Raw genomic sequence first — 22,524 nt, 5'->3', positions numbered from 1 at the left:
ATGAATGATCACAAAGGTCTTTGCACTTGCTCAGCCACTTTGGAGCCTTCTTGGTATACTACTTCATGGAGCTTACCTTCCATTCCATCCTTATTGTTTCTATAATATCATGTTAATCATTACAGTTTCACAATTCACAGATCTTCTCTACTCCTGCACCAAAACACTAATGCTTACCGTACTAGACTTCTTCAGAGAGGCACCCAAGAAAATTGACAGGGCAATCCTTAGAAGATTGCAGGTGCACCATCCAATTTGGCAATACAGACTAGTATAATTTTTCTTTCAATAATCTTTTTTTAGAACTATGGGCCAGATGTATCATACAACCGATTTGCGATTCTCAAATAGCGATTTTTAAGATATCGCTATTTCAGAAATGCAAAAAGGTATGTATGACTTTTGCGATTTGGTAATAGCGATTGCTTAAAAATCGCAAATGCTATTACCAAATCGCAAATAGAGAATCTGTCCCCATTCACACCTATGGGCCTGTTGGCCCATATCTGTGAATTTTTTGCGTTTCCAAAATTGTGATTTCTGAACCAGAAATTTCAATTTTGGAAATGCAAAACCCCAGGGTGCTGGGGGCCTAAGGCCCCCTCTACTGCATCCCAAAAATTGTTTTTTCACCATGTAAGGTGCACACATGCCAAAAGGGCATGTGTGCTTTACATGTACAATTTAAAAATGCATTTTAAATGCATTTTTAAATTTCGCACATGGTTACCACCAAGTTCAACTTGGTGGTAATTAGCGATTCCTAAATGCCAAAATCGCATTTAGGAATTGCTTCATACATGTGCCAAGGAATCGCAAATAAGGAGTCCTTATTTGCGATTTCTAATTTAGAGAGTCGCAATTTGCGGCTCTCTAAACAGGGTCGCAATTTTAAGGAATCGCTATTTTAGCTATTCCTTAAAATTGCATTCAGAATGTATTTCATACATTCTGAAATGGCATTTTGCATTCGCAAACGGGCATTCACACCGTTTGCGAATGCAAAATGCTTTCATACATCTGGCCCTATATGTGTTAGCTTCACCCCAACATTATTTATATGTGCTATTTTGCAAGTGTAGGTGACCAAACATTTTTATATATAGATCATGACAACTTGGGACTCACTGGGGCTGACAGAATGTAAAGTTATCCCTGCCATACATATAATTTTTTTTCTATTCCTCCCACAACAGGCTGGTGATCATTTCCCAGATGAAAATTGTGCTTGTGTAGTGTTTATCTTTTTGTCACATCTTTCCCCAAATTCCTTTCCTAACCATTCATCAAATCCTTCCCCTGGGCTGTGAGATTTATTGAGGTGTTACTTAATAATTTACACCATTGATTAATCACACAGATGGTGGGGGAATGTGGTAGAAGCAACGTCAACTCAGTGTGAAGGATCTTCATTTGAGTTCACATATGTGGAGTTGAACCTCACTTCTGAGCTACCATAATACTACTGCACCGTCATGGTACCTTTAGAAACCATGCAGCCCTCACTTTCAGGGAAGAGAGTTATGGGGCATTGTTGTACTTTTAGTTTAGGCAATATAATGGACAATGGCAAATCTCACCTCTCCACTCCCATGGGTAAAAGTTTACAGAATGCACTGCAGAGACTAGGAGAATATCACTTACCTAACCACATAAATAAATGTTATGCACTATCAGCATATTTGAAAAACACTGCTTAAAGGCAGCAGTGTGAAGTAAAACACCCCAAAAAGATTTTTGCCATAAACAACTGTAAATAAATATTTATTTCCCCCATCCCTAACAAAAAGAATAATTACTCCCCCCTTCCACTCCCAACTGGCCCACCCCATCCCCAAACAAATGTTCCTTCCCCAAACCAATGTCCCAAAAATAACTGCCCAAAATGTCCATGATATAAGTATAACACAAAACAAAGTAAAGTCCTATGAAAACCCTTTGCCACCCTTTCCACCCGCAGCAAGTCCCACCACCCAGATAAAAGGATAAAAAAGGGGAAGAAGAGGGCACTAAAGGTGGGTCAGGATATGTCTTAGGCTCCCCTCCATGAGTGACTTACAGGTCTCTAACAGTGTCAGCCTCCGAAGAATGCTGTGTTAGAAGATGATGTCCAAGGGGAGGGGCAGCAAAGATGATATGGCAGCAGGTGGCTGCCCTGGCACTGCTGGTGTTGGGCTGGAGGCACTGGGGCCTGGCTTGGGCCCTGAGTACTGGCAGCAACTGCTGCTGCCATCTCCTCCTCCTCTTCTTCCTCTTCCTCGAGGGCCACCAACTGCTGATGCTCAGCCCTTATTGCCCCCAGCTTCTGCTGCCTCAGCCAGGCTGCTATTCCCTGCTGTGATGGTGGACCAGCAAGAATAGCTATAGCAAGAAAGAAAAAAGAGAAATTGTAAACAATGCTCTCCGCAAAGCACTCGCTCAAAATCATGTAGTATAGTATCACTGTAGCAGTACATTTTGTGGTTACCTCAGACCGTTAAATTTTCAGGTGATAGGAGTCACAGCCATTACGCACTATGGATTACAAGTATTCTTCTCTCTTCTGTTGTGGTAAATTAATGGTGGCATTGCTTGGTCGTCTGGCTCCCTAGTCGTACTCGTTACTGTCTGCAGCTGGGTCAGCTGTTCTAGAAAATTATCTTATTCCAATGGCCCTGTTCTTCTTTGTACCTAAACTACAAGGCCAATGAATACTAAGAATGAAACATGCCACATAGTATAATAAAATCAATCATGCAGACATCCTGTCGTAGGTGGTGGGAAAAGTGATGCACTGCAGTATAGGGAAAGGGTTAAGGAATGGGATATATATATTTTATATATATATATATATATATATATATATATATATATATATATATATAGAGAGAGAGAGAGAGAGAGATTGTATCTGGCACATTTGCATCTTCACAGACTATCCCATTCAGGAAAATCAAGCCACTTTTTGTATCCAAAAAAATACATCTGCTTTGCAGTAAGTTAAGGAATCTTTTGGGTAAGGTAGAGGGGATTAGGATGGGTAGGTAGAGTACACACTTTACTGATCAATCAATTCCTCATCATCATCATCATATGCCTAAGGTTTGGCTAGTAGTGTGACCCACTGGGGTTGGCGAATGTTGAAAGGGAAACATTAGAACAGAAGTATATACGTTATAGAAGCCATAATGAATTATATTTTTTTCACTTGACTAGAAAAAATGTGGAACATGCAAAAATTGGAAGTTTTAAATTATTTGGTAGTCTGGGACAGAACTTAAGAAAGATTAAAGGAGTTACGTACTAGGAAGTGACTGACCCAGTGGGCACTGGGAGGAAAGGGAATCACAAATTGTTTTTGCATTGCCATGCATTAAAATGTGTTTGACACATTAACTTAACTTATGCAGACAGATGCACATTGCACAGCCAACATTGCAGTGCCGATTCTGCTGAATTGAACCATGCAGCTGTTTGGCCTTCATGGGTGGGACTAGTGAAAGGTCCTAGCGAGGGAGGGAGGCAATAGTAAATGGATGCTGGGATACATATTACCTGCCTCACTTGAAAAATACTGTGAGTCAAGGGAATATTCTGAAATACCATCCAGCCCTTTGAATCACACCTTTGTTAAAAGCATTCCAAGCAAGTAAAGTAGGTGAGAAGAACACCTTTATCCAGAAGAGCTCCCTTGTTTCTTCATTGCAAGCACTTATGTATTCATCATTGCAAATTTGTTCTTCTAGTAATCTTATTCTTCACCTTTGGCTTTCATACACACCATTTAAGTTTTTAATTTTCTTATCCAGTCCTTCACCATTTTAAACCATCCAAATTCCAAACATGGCTACCATCTTCCATTTACCCAATAACCAACCATACATCCTTCCACCCATTCACCCATCCAAGATATCTAACCCACCCGAAGAGCCAGTTCAACCATTCAGGCATGGAATCCTTTCACTTATACCATTTCACCTACCTGGGCTGGCATACTTTCACCTGTATACCCTTTATTTCATCCTTTGCCCACCCATGCATCCTATTATCCTCCTCATCACACACATATACAATTATTGTGCACCCTTTCATGCGCATATTCTTTCACTCATATCATATTTTACCCATCCTTTCTTCTTCTAACTTCCTTTAAATTTTCCAAACCACATCAAAGTTCGAGTGCCTTTTTTGAACTTTAGTCTGCTGATTTGCAGATAGAAGAGGCCATTAATACTTAACTCCCGCTGCATATGCTAAAGCAGGGTGTTGACGAGTGAACCAACAACACTAGTACGTCCTTGTAGTGACTATATTACTAATTGTCAGTAAGCAAGCAATTGGACTTACCACCACCTGCCACTGCCGAGATGCCCCCTTCATGCACTCCCACAGCCGTGTCTGCTCTGGCACTGCTGGCCCCGGTACTGGTGATCAGTGTGGCTTGAAAAAAACATTACACTATTTAGATGCCAGATACGCCTCCACCTATTGTTTTGTGATAGCAAAATACAACTACAATACATCAATATATTTCAGTTACAGACTTCTATCAAAATATTAGGTGGGCATTTTGTTGGTTGGCAATTTTTTAAGAGCCAGGTAGTCGAGTAAAAAAATACTTTTGGGAATGGAGGGGCAGAACTAGCTATTGATGAATCTGAGTTTTTCAAGAGAAATAAAAGGGTGCAAGAATTGGTCAACAAAGGGCATATGTCTTGGTAGGCTAATGGGGCCGTCGTCATCATGCTTTCTACCATGATGAGCAGTCTTAAACTGCTAGTAGACTAATTTGCAACAGTGAAGGGTATAAACAATTACATGACCATGTTCAAGAACTTTTCTTTTTTAATGATTGAGCTGGAGCAAGAAAAAGAAAGCCTTCTCACGAAACTTGTGTAGAAAACCTTACATGGGCATGCATTCTTCAGTACATGGGTTTTCTGAGCCTTACCACCACTCCAAAAAATAATATACATGAGGGGAGAGGGAAAGCTCACTGGCAAAGTAGAACAAAGGAAGCTGCAGACAGACTAGTACTGTTAGACAGTTTGAAGTAAAGGAACTTGAAATATAGAAAATAAGTAAATAGGATAATGCAGGAATAAAATAATTTACGAAACAGATAAATCGAAGTGGAGTAGGAAAACAAATAGTAGACAGGCACAGTAAAAATGTAGAACATAATTCTAAATGTGGAGCAGTAAAACTTAGGGAAATAAATATTATTAACAAAAACAGGAGGACTTAATGGGGCCAGCATAGCCATCAGCCCGGCACTTCTGGAGGGCCCCCCTTTAGCTACATCACCTGTCTCATCAGCCCTCTTCCTGCCCCTGGGTGCTAGATGATGCAAGAAAAAAAAATAGAAAAGATTAGTGGTACTGTTAGTAAAACATCTCTCCAAGCACATTGATTTTTTTTAAAGGAAAAGGCAAACAAAGTAACATTTCTACATCAGAAGTTCAGAGCCCCTGTATACTAATAATACCAGTATCATAAACCATCCTATTCCAAATTTCCTAACCCTATTAAAAATTTCCTAAACTACATTCTGGAATTACTAATAAATTGCAATGAATTATTTCTACAATTCCCATCTCATTCTCAATCCCTCAATGCATAGATTGGATACATGCATGCAACACTTTTACCCATCACTGGGAAATTGCTTGGCAGTTGGCGCTCTACAAGCTACAAAAAATAAAGGCATAGAGAAGTGAGAGCACAAGCTAACTCGCCAATACTGATATTAACTATGACTATCTTAGACAGGGCACATAAGGAGTCTCTGCATTACTTCTTAATCACCCAAGCAAGTGCCAAAATCAAGTACAATTAGGTAGCCCCAAGCACTAGTCTAGATGTTGATGACATAATCTTATATTTGTAACATAAAGTTAACTTATATGTGTGTGAGCAGCATGCTTGCTATTTGGGAAGAAACTATAAGCATTGAAAACAACTAATAATTAATATCACTCACCGAGCCCCGCAACCTCTTTGCCTAGCAGGTCGAGCAGGTCCGTTTCACGGTTCAGGATATCAGCCCACCGGTGCACAAGCTGTTGCTGGGTGTGCCAGCCACCAGAGCTGCTATGCACAGCCCAGCGCTCCCTCTCCCATCATTGCTGGCGCTCCTGGAAGCCATACCCAGACCCGGGCCTGCTGTCTGCTGCCAAGGTGTAGGATAGGTGGTACTGCACATAAAACAACAAGGCAGCCACCTCCACCTTGGAAAAAATGGCGCTGGCTGCACCTCTTCATGTCACCCGCAAGGAAGGCGGCTGACATTGATGTTTAAAGACCTGGTGCTGCCGCTCCCCTGCTTTGCCATGGTGCCGGGGATTTGGGGGGAAGATATAAGGAAGAAAGATGGGGAAAAAATGTAAAACAAAAAAAAATGTAAAGTAAAAAAGTTGAAAAAATACACAAATAAATTAGGAGAAAGGTTCAAATAAAAACATAAAAAGAAAATGCACTGCAATAAACAGAAAATAGCGGAAAATAGGTTTTATAAGTGTGGGATAGAAGATATATAAAGAGATATAAAAGTAGTCCCCAGCACCACACCAAGATAAAAAAACAAGGTGGCCGTACCCATGCAAACCAAGTGGTGCTCTTTGTGCAAGAATTCCAACTCGAGGACGTACTTAGCATTGCCAGTGACATTAAACGTCACATGGACGGGCACGGCAAGAAACTCTGCCCACTAACGGAACTCTGTGTAGCATAACAGAGATTTTTTGGGGACTTTGCAGAGTTTTGCATAGGGCAGCTACGCGAACTCCACCTAGGCCTATCTTTGTTCCTGATCTCAGCGAACACAAAGGCTATCACCCCATGGGGTCAGAAACTTGTCTGTTAAGTGGCAGGCTGGCACAGACTGGTCAGCCTTACACTAAAGGGTTGGGTAAAATATATGGGACATCTCTAAGATGCTCTCTGTGTGCATTGTACAATAAATCCAACATTGGAATCAGTGTGGGTTTATTGTGCTGAGAAGTTTGATACAAACTTCCCAGCATTAACTGAAGCCATCATGGAGCTGTTGAGTTCGTAAGGACAAACTCCCAGAGAAAAGACTTAGATACTAGGGGCATATTGCTCATGCAGCTATGTCCTCTTCTGTGGTATTTTGCACCCTGCCTTAGGGCTGTAGGGCGTGCTAGAGGGGTGACTTACATATGCCACAGGCAGTGGTTTGTGGGCATGGCACCCTGGAAGGGATGCCATGTTGATTTTGCTTTTCTCTCCCCACCAGCAAACACAATCTGTAATGGCAGTGTGCATGGGATCCCTTAGGGTGGCACAATACATGCTGCAGCCCTTAGAGACACTGTCTGTTCACAGAGCCCAAGGTACCACGGGTATCTTTTACAAGGGACTTAGCTGTGTACCAGGGGTATGTCAATTGTGGAAACAATTATACAATTTAGGGAAAGAACACTGGTGCTGGGGCCTGATTAGCAGGATCCCAGCACACACTCCGTCATGTTAGCATCAATACCAGGCAACAGGTGTGGGGGGGGGGTAACCATGCCAAATGGGGCACTTTCCTACACTACCTATTACTTAAATAGCCCCCATGCCAATGGGTTACCTCAGTCCTACCAATGTGGTGACCTATATATAATAAAAGAGGAGTTTAAGCCTTGACAAGGGGTTTTAAATGCAAAGTTGCAGTGGCAGTGAAACTGTACACACAAACTCTGCAATGGCAGACCTGAGAAATGTTTAAGGGCTAAGGAAGTAGGTGGCACAACCAGCACTGCAAGTCCACTAGTAGCATTTAATGAACAGGCCCTGGGACTTTGGTATACCATTTTACAAGAGACTTACAAGTAAATTAAATATGCCATACATGTGTGAACCACTGTTACCATGTTTAGAGAAGAGAGCACATGCAACTTAACACTGGTTAGCAGTAGTAAAGTGCTCAGAGTCTTAAAGCCAACAAAAAGAAGATCAGGGATAGATAAGGAGGAAGCCAAAATGTTTGGGGTAACCCTGAAAAACGGGCCATTTGAACATTGGACTTCAGCCTTATCTTTTTTCTATGCTTTACTGTTTCAATCCCAGCAGACAACTATTCCTTTAAAAGAGTCAATCTATATGGCACATTGCCAACTAGCACATCTTTCCAGGTGGAGTGACATTTTGAAACCAAGCTGAAAGTATCCGTATCGTTCATTTCTACTTTGAAATCTTCATGTCTGAGAAGTGGAAAAATACATCAATCACAACCATAAGATTACATGTTACATAATTATGGTTGAAGATTCACAGTGACAAGAATATTAATGGCATTAAGGTTCTAAATACCGCTATTGTTTATACTCAGTAATTTCTCTCGCTCACTTCCCCAATTGTTTTCTCGATGTTCTCTTTCTCTCCATATGTAAAATGTGTTCTAGAAATCCATTGCCAGTTTCATTTTGCGAGACGTTTTGTTTTGTATTAAGTTTTAATTATTCGACGAATAAAACATTTAAACAACTAGAGCATATTAATTTGTTCATAAATACTTTTCTTTCGTGAATACAATACTAAAAAAGGCAGTTCTGTAGAAAATATGCAACTCTTTCTGTAAAAGGAAATCTTGAATAAAACACAATATTATCCAAATCACTCAAGCAGACTCTGATGTTTTAGAGGGCGCATGTATCACAAAGTCAGCGTTAACAAAATGGATGCTTGAGAAACTTACACGCAAACTGAAGCCTTGCTTCGCGGCTCAAAATTGCTCCATGAGAATTTATAGCCAAACACTGGTAAATGCCAGCATCCCAGTTCTTCTTGGGATTCATAACTACTAGGCTCCCTCCAAATGAGCTGTAGCGGTAATCCATTCTTAAATCAATGTCACTTCCATTTAATCTCCACCTGGAACGGGAAGAAAAACAAAACATATGATAAACCGGTGACAGAAAGGACATTTCCAGTCTTCTGCTCTGCACGTTTAAAATGTTTCTGGTATTCCTTCAGTGTCTGCCATCCACAAAAAATGAAGCTTACAGAAATAAGGGCTTGGAATGTATGTTAAAAAGTCAATACATTTAGTTTCAAGTAAACTATTTGTTGTTCACTAATTTTTATATATTTAGGTCTGTTTCTTTAATTTATATGCTGTACAGCGCTTCGAAACCTGCTTTTGTTTAGTCTGTACTATCCACAACATATATATATATATATATATATATATATATATATATATATATATATATATATATATATATATATATATGTTTTATTTAGCACAAATCTACAAAAGCAGGATTCAGAGAGATGTACAGCATATAAATTAAAGAAATAGACTTAAATATACAAATACTTTGGATCAGGTTTGAGTTAATTGTTTGCAATCCAATGTAATTCGACACAGAAAAATGTGCTGCCTTGTGCTACTTTGCTCAAGACTTGAGAGCATTTTATGGGTGGTGCATGAGCGTTCCCATACAGCTACTCAAAGGTTTTGATGGAAATTCCTATCCACAAAGAATTGTGGACAGAAATGTTTGCTTAAATCCTGAGCCTCCCTGAGACAGGCATAACAAAAAGAAATCTTTTTATTTCTCCCATTTTCTCCCCTTTGCAGATGTGCTGCATTACAGAGCACACATACAAAGAGGAAAATGCCTTAATGCGTAGTTTTGTGAAGGATTGGACTCCTTCCTGCACAGAATTATGTTGACCACAACACAAACATCCTTTCATTAGGGCGCAAGGGTGTCCACACTGGTGCATAGTTGCAAAACGTTCACCAATGCAGAAAGAGAGCAGAGGTGCACCCTTTCTTAGAAGATACTGGGCATTTATGCTGTATCTTGCTCATACAGCACAGCACAGCAACTTAACTTGCTATGCTGCTTGTGTGAGCGCTTTTTAAAACTGAGCCTCATGTATATTTCTGTGTGTGCTTAAACATCCCAACATACATTCCATAAACATTGGCATCAAAAAGAATATGTAAACTTAATTAAGAGGACTAGAGATATTAAATTACAACAAAGCTACAAACATTATAGAGACTGTGAGAAAATTGAATATATATCAGTTTTCGTATAACAGCTAGCAAAACAGTAAGTAAATACACATGAAACTTATTAGAAAACGTATGAAATTATGTTTAGCAATGGTAAACAACGCATACCTTAATTAGAGTAAAACCTTCTTTAGTTTGTTAACTATATATATATATATATATATATATATATATATATATATATAAATATATTCATGAACCATTCTGGAATATGTGCATTAGATGGGTCTAATATATTTCACAAAATCTTAGTACGCATAGGTAAAGCATAGTGATTTTAATCATGGTCAGATGCAGGTGCAGTACTAATTATTCTGAATGGTTGCCCAGTATAGAATAGTATCATGCCAATCACGAGTCTAAAGATGCCAATGTATGCAAATCATTCTTGGTCTATTCAGTTATACAAATATGTCCTTGGGTGAACATCCCAGATCAGTGACATGATCTATATAGCCTCATCAACCATCACTAAGATGTCCAGTTTACCGATTCTTTTATACATATCGATCCAATAAAAGTTGGTATGCAAATTTGTGAAATTTGATGATGCTCAAATTATTTATTTAAATATCTTGTGCGCTTGACAAAGGTCATTGCTTGCAATTTTTTTTTTTTTAAATTAGGGATAGCTTCAGTGGCTACGGATACAGCCGTATAACAGGCTATTTGTTTACTTATTTTTCCCTGTGGTGGTAGGGAAAACCAGTGCTTGTTTTGAGCTGGAAGCTGCAGGTGAGGTCCTTCAGTACTCAATTTTGGGGCCTAGGACTTATTTTGCATTGTCAGACTGTTACCCAGTGTAGGTGAGAGAGCGTAGCTTATATAATCTATATTAACATGAAATGTTTATGAATTAAGGTGTGATAATGCTGCCTAGAAACTGTAATAGTAATTTTGCTTAAATGTGCACCTGAAATGTGACCACAGAGAGTGGCCGTCAATGTATACGTAGACTAATAATGATGACTAAAATGTCTATATTATATTTAAATAAGTTTATACTAATGAATTACGTTGTTGAATCTGTGCTGAAATCCTCATAGGACTTAAGTTAGCATGAGCCGAAGCTTAGCTGCTTGGCTCTCATATTAAATGTATTTTTCTATCTTGCAGTGTGCTGACTCACAAAAGGACATGACCCCGTAGGTTTTTTTCTTCAAACTAGAAGTCGAATGTAACCATACTAGATCCTTTCCCACAACTTTTCCTTGTTTGCAGAATCATGTTAAAACAAAATGAAACAGTGTGTATTAATGTAATGTACAAGGTCATTCAAACCGGTGAAGACAATGGAGCTACTGACCAAAAGATGTGCAAAGAATTACAGAAAGATGAAATCATACCGGATGTGCCACCTCTGAAGACGTAAATTATGAAGACCAATAAAATGTCTGTAAAATAATATGGGGTGAAAATTAGGTGACCTAGGTGGTCATTACAACCCTGGCGGACGGTGTTAAAGCTGCGGAAATACCGCAAACAGGGCGGTGGACAAAAAATGACCCTGGCGGTAACCGCCAACAAAGACAGCCACGACGGTACAGACAAGCAGCACGGCGGTTACCACCAACAGACAGGCGGGAGACAATGTACCACCCACACTATTACAACCCACCAATCCGCCACCTTTTCTGGGGCGGATTCACCGTGGATAAAAACACGGCAGAAACAGCTTTTGCTATGGGAAAACGCTCACCTCAACACATCCCACGAGGAACGAGGACACCATGGAGGCCGAATTACAAATCCTTCCTGCCCTTGTCTTTGAGCTCCTCTACGACCAACAGCTAAGTAGGCGCCGAAGACACCGGTGAGTACTGCACCTACGACACAGGGGAGGGGGGAGGCAAAAGTTAGGGGGACACCTCGCATATTACAACATACACACCAATGCAGTCACAAAAATCACAGTAACAACCCACAATCCCCCCGGAAGAATGAAAAGACAAAGCGAAATTCGGGAAAACATTATAATGTGCCAATATACATGTCATACAAAAATATACACATATATATCTCAAAATCACTCTTTTTTACACATACAATCCGAGAAGTAGTGCAGATATGTACACAACAATGTCCGTGCACCAACAGTCCAAAAAAGCATGGGAGAGGCCCACAAACGACACCTGACCAAAATCGGAGAGAACACTGCCGGGGCATCAGATAGAAACACTACAGGCACCTCCGGGGGGGCACCTCAGCCAGATGAATGCGAAGCCAGATCCACGACGGGGCTCCGTGCCCATTGATGTATCCTGGGGAGTGCAAAGCCACAGTCTCTCAAGTCTCTACAGTGGGTGGGTTGCCCACTGTGCCATCCTGGGGAGTGCAAAGCCACAGTCTCTCAAGTCTCTACAGTGGGTGGGTTGCCCACTGTGCCATCCTGGGGAGTGCAAAGCCACAGTCTCTCAAGTCTCTACAGTGGGTGGGTTGCCCACTGTGCCATCCTGGGGAGTGCAAAGCCACGGTCCCTCAAGTAGATGCAGGTCTCAACTGGTACTGGGTGGGACTGGTGCCCAGACTGGATGAGTCTCCCCGTGAAAGTTCATGTCCTGCCACTGTCCCAGCTGCACATGGGATAAGGATGCCTGATGTGGCGGCCTCTTCATTCCTACACGGTGCATGCCCTGTTCAGCGGTGCTTTGCCATGACAGTTCTGGACTGTTCAGCGGTGCTTTGCCATGGCGGTCTTTGCCCTGTTCAGCGGTGCTTTGACATGGCGGTCTTTGCCCTGTTCAGCGGTGCTTTGCCATGGCGGTTCTGGACTGTTCAGCGGTGCTTTGCCATGGCGGTTCTGGACTGTTCAGCGGTGCTTTGCCATGGCGGTCTTTGCCCTGTTCAGCGGTGCTTTGACATGGCGGTCTTTGCCCTGTTCAGCGGTGCTTTGCCATGGCGGTTCTGGACTGTTCAGCATTGCTTTGCCATGGCAGTTCTGGACTGTTCAGCGGTGCTTTGACATGGCAGTTCTGATAAGGACATTGATGTGTGGCATGACGATCTCAACACTGGGCATTGGTGTGTGGCATGACGATCTCTACACTGGGCATTGGTGTGTGGCATGACGATCTCTACAATGGGCATTGGTGGGTGGCATGACGTTCCATCATTGCCCTGCGGGGCTGTGGCATCCGGGCCCCTTCTGGGCTGTGACTCCGGCGGTGGTTTCTGGACCAGTGATGATACTTGTGCCCTCCTGGGCTGTGACTCCGGCGGTGGTTTCTGGACCAGTGACGATACTTGTGCCCTCCTGGGCTGTGACTCCGGCGGTGGTCTCCTGACCAGTAACAATACTTGTGCCCTCCTGGGCTGTGACTCCCGCGGTGGTCTCCTGACCAGTAACGATACTTGTGCCCTCCTGGGCTGTGACTCCGGCGGTGGTTTCTGGACCAGTGACGATACTTGTGCCCTCCTGGGCTGTGACTCCGGCAGTGGCGGTGGTCTCTGGACCAGTGACGACGGTGCTGGCGGTTGTGTCTGGACCGCCAGAAATGATGGCGCACTTCTCCACCGTGACACTCACAACAGGCTGGGCAGACTTCCTCTGGACCTTCCCCACCTTTGTTGGAGTTACAGCTGACATACCAATCGCCTTCAAACCCATGTCACTTGTTGTCCCACCAGGAGTCTTAAGACGGTCCCGTCGTCCACTCTCCAATTTTAGAGCCTTTACAGGTGGTGGGCTGCCAGTGCCTTGGCTCCGGGTCCTACTGCCTGCCCTGGTGGCCGGTGCACTCCACAAACCTTGAACACGCACCACTGGTACTGGAGGCTTTTTGGCTGAGGCGCTACGACGGGACTGATGAATTGGAGGGGGGTGGGGGCAAAAAGGTCAATTTGACATAGGGACAGTTTCTGACGGACACTGGGATGGGTAGCTGGAGGGGGTCTGGGAGTGGAGGAAGAGGAGGTGGTTGTAGGAGGTGTCACTTTAGCTGTTTTGGGTGCAGGTGCAGGTACTGGATGTTGTCGTGAGGTGGACGGATGTTGGGTGAGTGATTGCCGGCGTTTGTGTACTTTGAGAGGGGGCGTCACAGACACACTGGGAGAGGACACAGGGGATGTGTAAATGGCAGTGGAGGTGGTGAGTGCAGGTGAGCGGCTTGTGGTGCTGGGTGTCCTGGTGCGAGTCCTAGTGCCTGTAGATGTGGTGCATGCAGGTGTGTGTGTAGACAAGACTGGGAGGGAGGAGGGAGAAGAGGAGGAGGGGGACACAGTGGAGACAGTGTATGTTGCTGTGTCTGTATGTGGGTGAGGCTTGCATGAGTGCCTGTGGTGTGTGTGGTGCCTATGTTTGCTTGAGCTACTTGTGTGTGTTGACTTGTGTGCATGCTGGTCTGTAGGTGTGCTTGGGATGGGCTGGGGTACAGGGGTTTGGGTCTGGGTGGAGGAAGTTGGAGGGGGGAGGCTAGACACAGGGACAATGGCTGCCATCAGTGCTGAGGCCAGAGATTGCAGGGTTCGCTGAAGGACAGCCTGACCAGAATGAATGCCCTCCAGGAATGCATTACCGTGTTGCAACTCTCGTTCTACACCCTGGATAGCATTCACAATGGTAGACTGCCCAACAGTGAGTGACTTGAGGAGGTCAATGGTATCCTCACTGAGGGCAGCAGGGGTGACTGGGGCAGGGCCTGAGGTGCCTGGGGCGAAGGTGATGCCCACCCTCCTGGGTGAGCGGGCACGGGGCGAACGCTGAGGGGCTGCTGAGAGAGCGGTGCTGGTAGGGGAGGTGGCGGCTGTACCTGTAGAAGTGGGGCGCACAGATGGTGCCGCCACCACAGGGGAGCTCCCATCGTCGAACGAGTCCGTGCCGTTGCTTGGTGATCCGGTGGCCGATGTGAAGCTCCCCTCGCCCTCCGTCCCACTGGTGCATTCTGAGTCCGCGGTGTGGCCCTCCATGGCCATGTTGGATGCAGCTCCCTCGTGCTCCGGTGCCACTGTACCTCCGCCTGATGATGCTGATGTACAAAAGGATAGGGAGAGCAGGAAAAGGGGGGGAGACAGAAGAAAGAGAGTTTTAGTGCATGGCATACCGCTACCGTTGGCGGACAAGACAGACACAGCAGCCCCCTGCATTACGCCGTGCTCCTGCCCTCTGCACACGCAATTTCTGGGATATGGCATATATGTCAATGGTGGACATCTGCGCACATGGATGCCACAGGGACAACTGTACCTCGACTTGGCACTCTGCTGAGGTGGGGTTGAGTGCCACATGGCCTACATTACAGAGGGGCCTTGCCTACCGAATTCACCATGGCCTAGGGACACCCACAGCCTACCTCCCCCACCCAGACCCCTCCACTGCATGCAAAGTCCGCGGAATGAGGTAGTACTCACCCCCTTGTGTCTGCTGCGATGTCCTCAAGCGCCCATCCAACTCCGGGTAGGCCACCACCAGGATCCGGAACATCAGGGGGGTCATGGTGCGACGGGCACCCCTCCCACGTTGGGAGGCCATCCCCAGCTGAGCCTCCTTCTTGCTGCAGCGGCGAATGTCGTCCCATCTCTTCCGGCAGTGGGTGCCCCATCTCTGGTGGGCCCCCAGGGTCCAGACCTCCTTGGTGATGGCACGCCAAATGTCCCTCTTCTGGTGGGCGCTGACCTACATGACATGCACAAGGGAAGAGGTACAGTCATTACCAACTGCACCGTCGTTGTGAGTGGCCCCCTCCCTACTCTGGCCATGTGGCCCATTCATTCCCATGCATAACTGTTCTATGTACTCTGCCCCCTTCCCTCTTCCACCCAGCCCTCTCCACCCAGGCCTAGCCCATACAACGTGCTCCCTGTGTACTAACCTGTGGGTCTGGAGGACCGTAGAATAGCGTGTACTGGGGAGGACCCCATCCACAAGTTTCTCCAACTCCTGTGCAGTGAAGGCAGGGGCCCTTTCCCCAGACGCAGCAGCCATCGTCGCTTCCAGACCGAGGTCACAGCAGCACTAGCAGTGTAGGTCCTCTCCTGTCGAAGGTCAGGTATCTAGTGATTGAACAGATAGAAAATGGTGGTGACGTCCGCGGCGGTGACGTCCGCGGCGGTGCGCATCATCACCGCCAGCGCACCTGTTCATTGGCTCCTGGGACCCATAGGGTCCAATGTTAACCAATGCAGCATTGCGCCGCGGTCTACGACCGCCTACCGCGACGGTGTGCAACGCCAGCGCAGTTACCCCACAATCCCATTGTCCCAGTTTAGAGGTCAGGCAGCCGCCATTTCAGGGGGCCACATGGCTTCATTTACTACTGCGTCACACATAGCTAGGCCTACACTCAACACACATACAGGAAGGGTTTTGTGTCTGGTGTAGTCTTGTGTGTCACTGTGGGTACATACCTGGAGGGATAGTGACTGGTTCTTCGCTGTTGTCCTTCGTAGGCACCGTCAGCTGGGACATATGAGAAGATGGCGGAATCCTCCGGTGTACCGACTGCTGGTGGACCTGTTGACAAGAAAGACATGTCATCGTTACCTACAGGTGTGACCGTGCCACTATCCAGGAACTATGTACCCAGTTGGAGCCAGACCTGATGTCACCGATCCGCCATCCGAGTGGAATCCCCACTGACGTGCAGGTCCTGTCAGTGCTCCATTTCCTTGCAAGTGGGTCATTTCAGACAACAGTGGCCATGGCATCAGGGATGTCCCAGCCTATGTTTTCCAACGTCTTGTCCAGGGTGTTGTCTGCCCTGCTGAAACACGTAAGGAGATACATCATATTCCCTCAGGTGGAGGATTTACCTACAGTGAAAGGTGACTTCTATGCCCTTGGACATATCCCCAATGTCATAGGTGCCACTGACAGGGACCCATGTAGCTCTGGTCCCCCCCGCAGGAGTGAACAGGTGTACAGGAACCGGAAGAGTTATCATTCCATGAATGTCCAGATGGTCTGTTTGGCAGACCAGTACATCTCGCAGGTAAATGCTGTGTTCCCTGGCTCAGTGCATGACGCCTACATCCTGCGGAATAGCAGCATCCCTGATATGTTGGGTCAACTCCAGAGGCACCGTGCATGGCTATTGGGGGACTCTGGTTACCCCAACCTTTCCTGGCTATTGACCCCAGTGAGGAATCCCAGGACCAGGGCAGAGGAACGGTACAATGAGGCCCATGGGTGGACTAGGAGGGTTATCGAACGCACCTTCGGCCTCCTTAAGGCCAGGTTCAGGTGCCTCCATATGACAGGTGGATCCCTATTCTACTCACCGAAGAAGGTGTGCGACATCATCATTGCCTGCTCCATGCTCCATAATTTGGCTTTGTGACGCCAGGTGCCTTTTCTGCAGGAGGATGATCCAGATGACGGTGTTGTAGCAGCTGTGGAGTCTGTGGAGCCTGTGGACAGTGATGAGGATGAAGCTGAGGATGAAGAAAACGACAACAGAGAGTCAGTCATACAGCAATATTTCCAGTGACACACAGGTGAGAACATTTTCTGCTTTAACATTACATTAACTTTCACACATCTACCTCTATCCTGTACCTCCATTTCAATCACTATTTGTTAATTGAGTTGTACCCTTCCATTTCAGTTTCACAAGTGTGGTAACCTACGTGTCAACTGCTTGCATCCTTGAAGGGCTTGTGATGTGTGACATAGGTATGTTAGCCTTACAATGGGTAACCCATTATGACACTGTAATTGATAATACAAAGTACCAAATCATAGACTGACTCCATATTTTGTTGTGCTTCAAGGGTGTTTATTTAAGTGCTCAAAAAATTAAGGGGGGTTGTAAAATGGTGATGGGTGATGGTGGAGGAATGTCCATGGCAGAGTCCAGTCTATTAGTCTCACAGGTGCACTGCCCATCTGGGCTTTGGAAGTGGAGCTGGGGCAGTTCCAATCTGGACAGGGAAACAAAGTGGGACAGTGGGGGGACAATCAGGGTGGTCTTATTTCGTGGCGGGGGTCTTGCCATCTTGCTCTGTCCTGTTCCTGGATCTCAAGGCCCGCTTGCGTGGTGGTTGTCCATCTGCAGGGGGTGGGGTGCTGGTGTGGTGGTCCTGTGGTGGGGCGTCCTGTCCACTAGCGCCGGCGGTGGTGGTGGGCAGTTCATCATCCTGGCTAGTGTCAGGGGCCCCTTGGAGTGCCACGGTGTCCCTCAAGGTCTTTTGAATGTCCGTCAGCACCCCTACGATGGTGCCCAGGGCTGAGCCGATGGTCCTGAGCTCCTCCCTGAACCCCAAATACTGCTCCTCCTGCAGACACAGGGTCTCCTGCAACTTGTCCAGGACCGACTCCATCGTCTCCTGGGAGTGGTGGTATGCTCCCATGATGGAGGAGAGGGCCTTGTGGAGAGTTGGTTCCCTTGGCCTGTCCTCCCTCTGTCGCACAGCAGCCCTCCCAGTTCCCCGGTGTTCCTGTGCCTCCGGCCCACTACCACTGCCCCCAGGTCCCTGTTGTAGTTGGGGTGGTGGGTTAGCCTGGGTGCCCTGTAGTGGTGGACACACCGCTGATTGACCTGTCCTGGGTAGGGAGGTTTGGGCCCGCTGGGTGGGTGCTGTGCTGGTGTTACCTGAGGGTGGAAGCTCAGTGTTGGGCTGTGGCTGGGCAAGGGGAACCAACTGTCCTGAGGCCCACGATGGTCCGGGCTGGTCATCAAGATCCAGTGGGGCAGAGCTGCTGTCGTCACTGTGGGCCTCTTCTGGGGGTGGAGTGGTGTTGTCTGGACCCCCTGGTGTGGTGACGTTCCTTCGGGTTCCTGCAGGGGTATGAAAACATGATTATTGCATGTGTGTGTTTCATGGTGTGCAATGGGTGGGTGTGCGTGAACCCCAGTGCAGGCATTCCTGTGTGGGGGCTTGTGTGGTGATGGTTGGGGGGGTGTTCTGGGTATGTGCAGTGAGCATGCTTTAGTGCGGGTGACCATGCTTAGTTGTGTCATGCAGGGCTTGGTGTTGGGATGGGTGGTTTGTGTTATGGGTAGATTAGTGAGGATTTGGAGTGATGGGGGGTGTGAGGGTGTGGGTGTGTGATAGCATGCAGGTAGGGTGGGGGATCTGATAGTTAAGATTTGACTTACCAGTGTCCCATCCTCCACTGACTCCTCCGAGGCCCTCAGGATGCATGATGGTCAAGTCTTGCTCCTCCCATGTTGTTAGTTGTGGGGGAGGAGGTGGGGGTCCGCCGCCAGTCCACTGCACCGCGATGTTGTGCCTGGAGACCGTGGAACGCACCTTCCCCCGTAGGTCGTTCCACCTCTTCCTGATGTCCTCCCTATTTCTTGGGTGCTGTCCCACGGCATCCACCCTGTCCACTATTCTACGCCATAGCTCCATCTTCCTTGCTATTGATGTGTGCTGTACCTGTGAGCCAAATAAATGTGGCTCTACCCGTACGATTTCCTCCACCATGACCCTGAGCTCCTCCTCGGAGAAGCGGGGGTGCCTTTGGCGTGACATGGGGTGGTGTGTGTGAGGTTTGCGGTGGTGTATGTGGTGATGAGTGTGGTGAGTGTAGTGGTATGTGGTGTTTTGTGCGTGGATGTTGTGTGGGTGATGGTGTTGTGTGCCTCTGTGTGATGGGGTTGTCAATAGCTGTGCTCTCTCTCTCACCTTCTCTCAGAATTTCAGGTTATAGGGGTTTGTCGGTGATGTGGGTGTGTGTTTTATATTGCAATGGTTGTGTGGGAGTGGTGTGTGTATGTGTATCAGGTGTGTGTATTTTGAATTGTCCAATGTGGCGGTGTTTTGGAGATGTGTGTGTATTTTGAGCGCGGCGGTGTGTACCGCCAATGGAATATCGCGGTTGAATGACCACCGCGTGGATTCGTGGGTGGTAATAGCATGGGCGTATTTCTGTTGGCGTAGAGGTGGAGGATTTGTTTCCGCATGTTTATCGCTGACCTTTGGTGTGGCGGTGTTGTGTGGGTGTCTGCATTACGGCGGATTCCGTGATGTGTGTCATAATAGCTGTGGCGGTCTACCGCGGACGCGGCGGTGTATTGACGGTCTTCTGCATGGTGGTAAGCGCCTTCTACCGCCAATGTTGTAATGACCCCCCTAATGTGTTTTCTGATAGGTTAAATATGGTGGGGTATAACAAATGTCCAATAAAATTTGGGGGAATGTACAACGCAAAGGGATAAAAACCCATGTCACGGTTAGTCATTGAGGTGGGTTTGGGAATGCTATTGATTTTATCCAGAAACTCTGTCACTCTGTTCTGGTGACTTGTTGGTTTACTTAAACCATTCTCCCCCTTAGAATTGTCCATTTTACACTTTACCTCCTTATGAGGGAATTGCACTTTTTGCCCCGGAGCTGAGTTCTGACTGATGGTGATTTGACTGATGTCCTGAAGACGAAGACTGAACCTGTGTGCTGACCTAAACTTTAGAGGGTAATTATGACAATGCAATTGTGATTTGTCTGTTTGCTTTTCCTTTCTAGGTACCAACTGCTTACTTTTTGACAGAGACCTTAGTTAGATGTTTTCTAAATTGGTGTTCTAAATTGTTTTGCATGAAGCCCAACATGCGAATGCTAATCAGTGGTTAGGACAGGTGTTCACCAAACTGACACAAATAGACAAAAGACTGAAACTATGCTTTGTTGAACTGACGCGTTATTGACACTCTGCTAAATTGATCTATGTTCATGCCGTGTTATGTTCTGATGTTTGTGATTCTCCCTTTAATGAAATCTTATCAAAGTTGCCATATCGTAACTATGTTATTATGATTCTTGGTTTTGAGTTTAAAGCATCTGCTCTTAGATTTTGATTAATAGGGAATAAAACTCATAAAATTCTACTAAACTGGTGTGGTTATTCATGGCTGCAAGGTCATGGTAGAATCTTGAATTGATTAATGACTTTGAAATGCTTTGTTGTGGTAAATATTAATTACATTATTGATGTATTGATTAACATATTGATTCGCTATCTCGTCCTAAGGTGTCTCTCAACTGGGTCAAAAGATTAATTGGCCTAAAACGAGTCCTGATGTGTAATGCAGTATCATAAAAGGACACGTTAACAGTTTCTGGTAGCAGAGTGACAGTTTGGCCCTTTGGGGCCCTAGGACGGAGAATTATTGTTTAGACTGTTTTTCTGAGATAATGCAAATTGGAGGTATGATGTGTTTCTAAATTCACAATGTCTTTCCTGGGATCTCGGAGCCTGCCTAAGTGAGTTGGGTATGTTACCGGCGTTCTGGCATGTGTGGTGTAGGATTTGCGCTTACTCAGCTTTTGCATTTTGCAGGTGATTTGTGAAGTCTGTGTGTATTTAGGCCAGGTAAATATTGTTTCAGTAGGAGTGAGCGTACTCAGCAGTATGAGAGTAGGGAAGTTGGCGTACTTCATTTGAGTGTGGCGCTTTGTGCGTAAAATGATCCACGCGGTTGGTTGTTCGTGTACGGACCCATCGTGGTCTAAGACTCTGGAGTATATTGACAAGTGTAGGAGACACTTGGGTTTATGTTGTAATTTGTGCGGTTTAAATATGTCAATCGGGCGTGGTTGACAAGTCGAGTTTGAGTCAAATTGTATGTGTGAAACCTTCGATGGAGATTTGGCAAGTTCTAAAGTGCACTAGAATGAACCATTGACAAGTCGAGAGTAGGATTTGCGGGTTGAATTCTGCTTGCGGATGCGGGAACTGAGAAGGAGAGAGTAGCGGCCGAGGCTTCAAGTGAAATCTCTGGAAAGTTTTGAAGTGAATGTGTACCCTTCCTGTAGTAAACCGGCAAATTTGTGTTGTTGTTGTTAAGGTGCTCGCAGTAATTATTGCAATTAGTTTGGTGTTAATCCAGTGAGGGGTGGACGAGCCGCAAGACTTTGTCAGCTGCAGTGTGTGAGTGTGACGTCAGTGATGCCGCCCTGAGATAGGTCAGTTGTCGAGAGGGGTCGCGCACGGATTGGCTGCCATCCATGAGAGGCAATAGGTTGAGAAAGGTGGGTGAAGAGTGTCCTGGGAACTAAAGTCACTTCTTGATTAAATACAAACAAAAGAAAGACATGAAGCTGAACTTTGTCAAAGATTTTAAGAGTGCTCTGAAAGGAGACACATACATTATGGCAAGTGAAGGGGAGCCTACACCACCTGAGGGAACTCCAGCTTACATTGTCATGGAGGAAAAAGGTGTTGCGCCTTGTTTATGGATGAAACAGTGGCGCAAATTGACAGAAAAAGAGGGATGTTTGGCGTTCCCGGAGCATGGGACGTTCAATACGAGAGTTCTAGAGAATTTAAGGTGGATGTTAATTGTACAGAAGCCACCTCCGAGGCCAGCTCAGTATGAGGATTTAGCAATTTGGGATTTAACGGCTCTTAAACAGAGACAAGAGAACTTCCAAAGAAGACTGAAAAGGGCAGAAAAGACTCTAGCGGAAGCAAGGTGGGTAATGAGGGCAAAATGTGGAGACGGGGAATAGTTGATGGATTAAAATTGTTCCCAGCAATAACACAGGGAGATGAGGCACAGGGGAAGAAAGCCACATGCAAATCAGACAAAGACTCTAGTAAGCCTAAAGAAACTAAGAGATCT

The 22,524-nt window shown here is 45.8% G+C and overlaps 1 protein-coding gene across 1 annotated transcript in view; it reads right to left on the bottom strand.

Moving 5' to 3' along the window:
- Positions 1–22,524, bottom strand: part of LOC138258999 (contactin-3-like) — a 1,120,386-nt gene that overhangs the window by 652,728 nt on the left and 445,134 nt on the right. The window contains exon 4 of the mRNA XM_069206372.1: positions 8,687–8,862. Coding sequence (XP_069062473.1) covers positions 8,687–8,862 — 176 coding nt within the window. The remainder of the gene's footprint in view (positions 1–8,686; positions 8,863–22,524) is intronic.

The sequence above is a fragment of the Pleurodeles waltl genome, chromosome 9 (assembly GCF_031143425.1).
Source record: "Pleurodeles waltl isolate 20211129_DDA chromosome 9, aPleWal1.hap1.20221129, whole genome shotgun sequence".
NCBI classification, from domain to species: Eukaryota; Metazoa; Chordata; class Amphibia; order Caudata; family Salamandridae; genus Pleurodeles; species Pleurodeles waltl.
The sequence above is the reverse complement of the archived record's forward strand: the minus strand, read 5'-3'. Positions and strand labels throughout refer to the sequence as shown.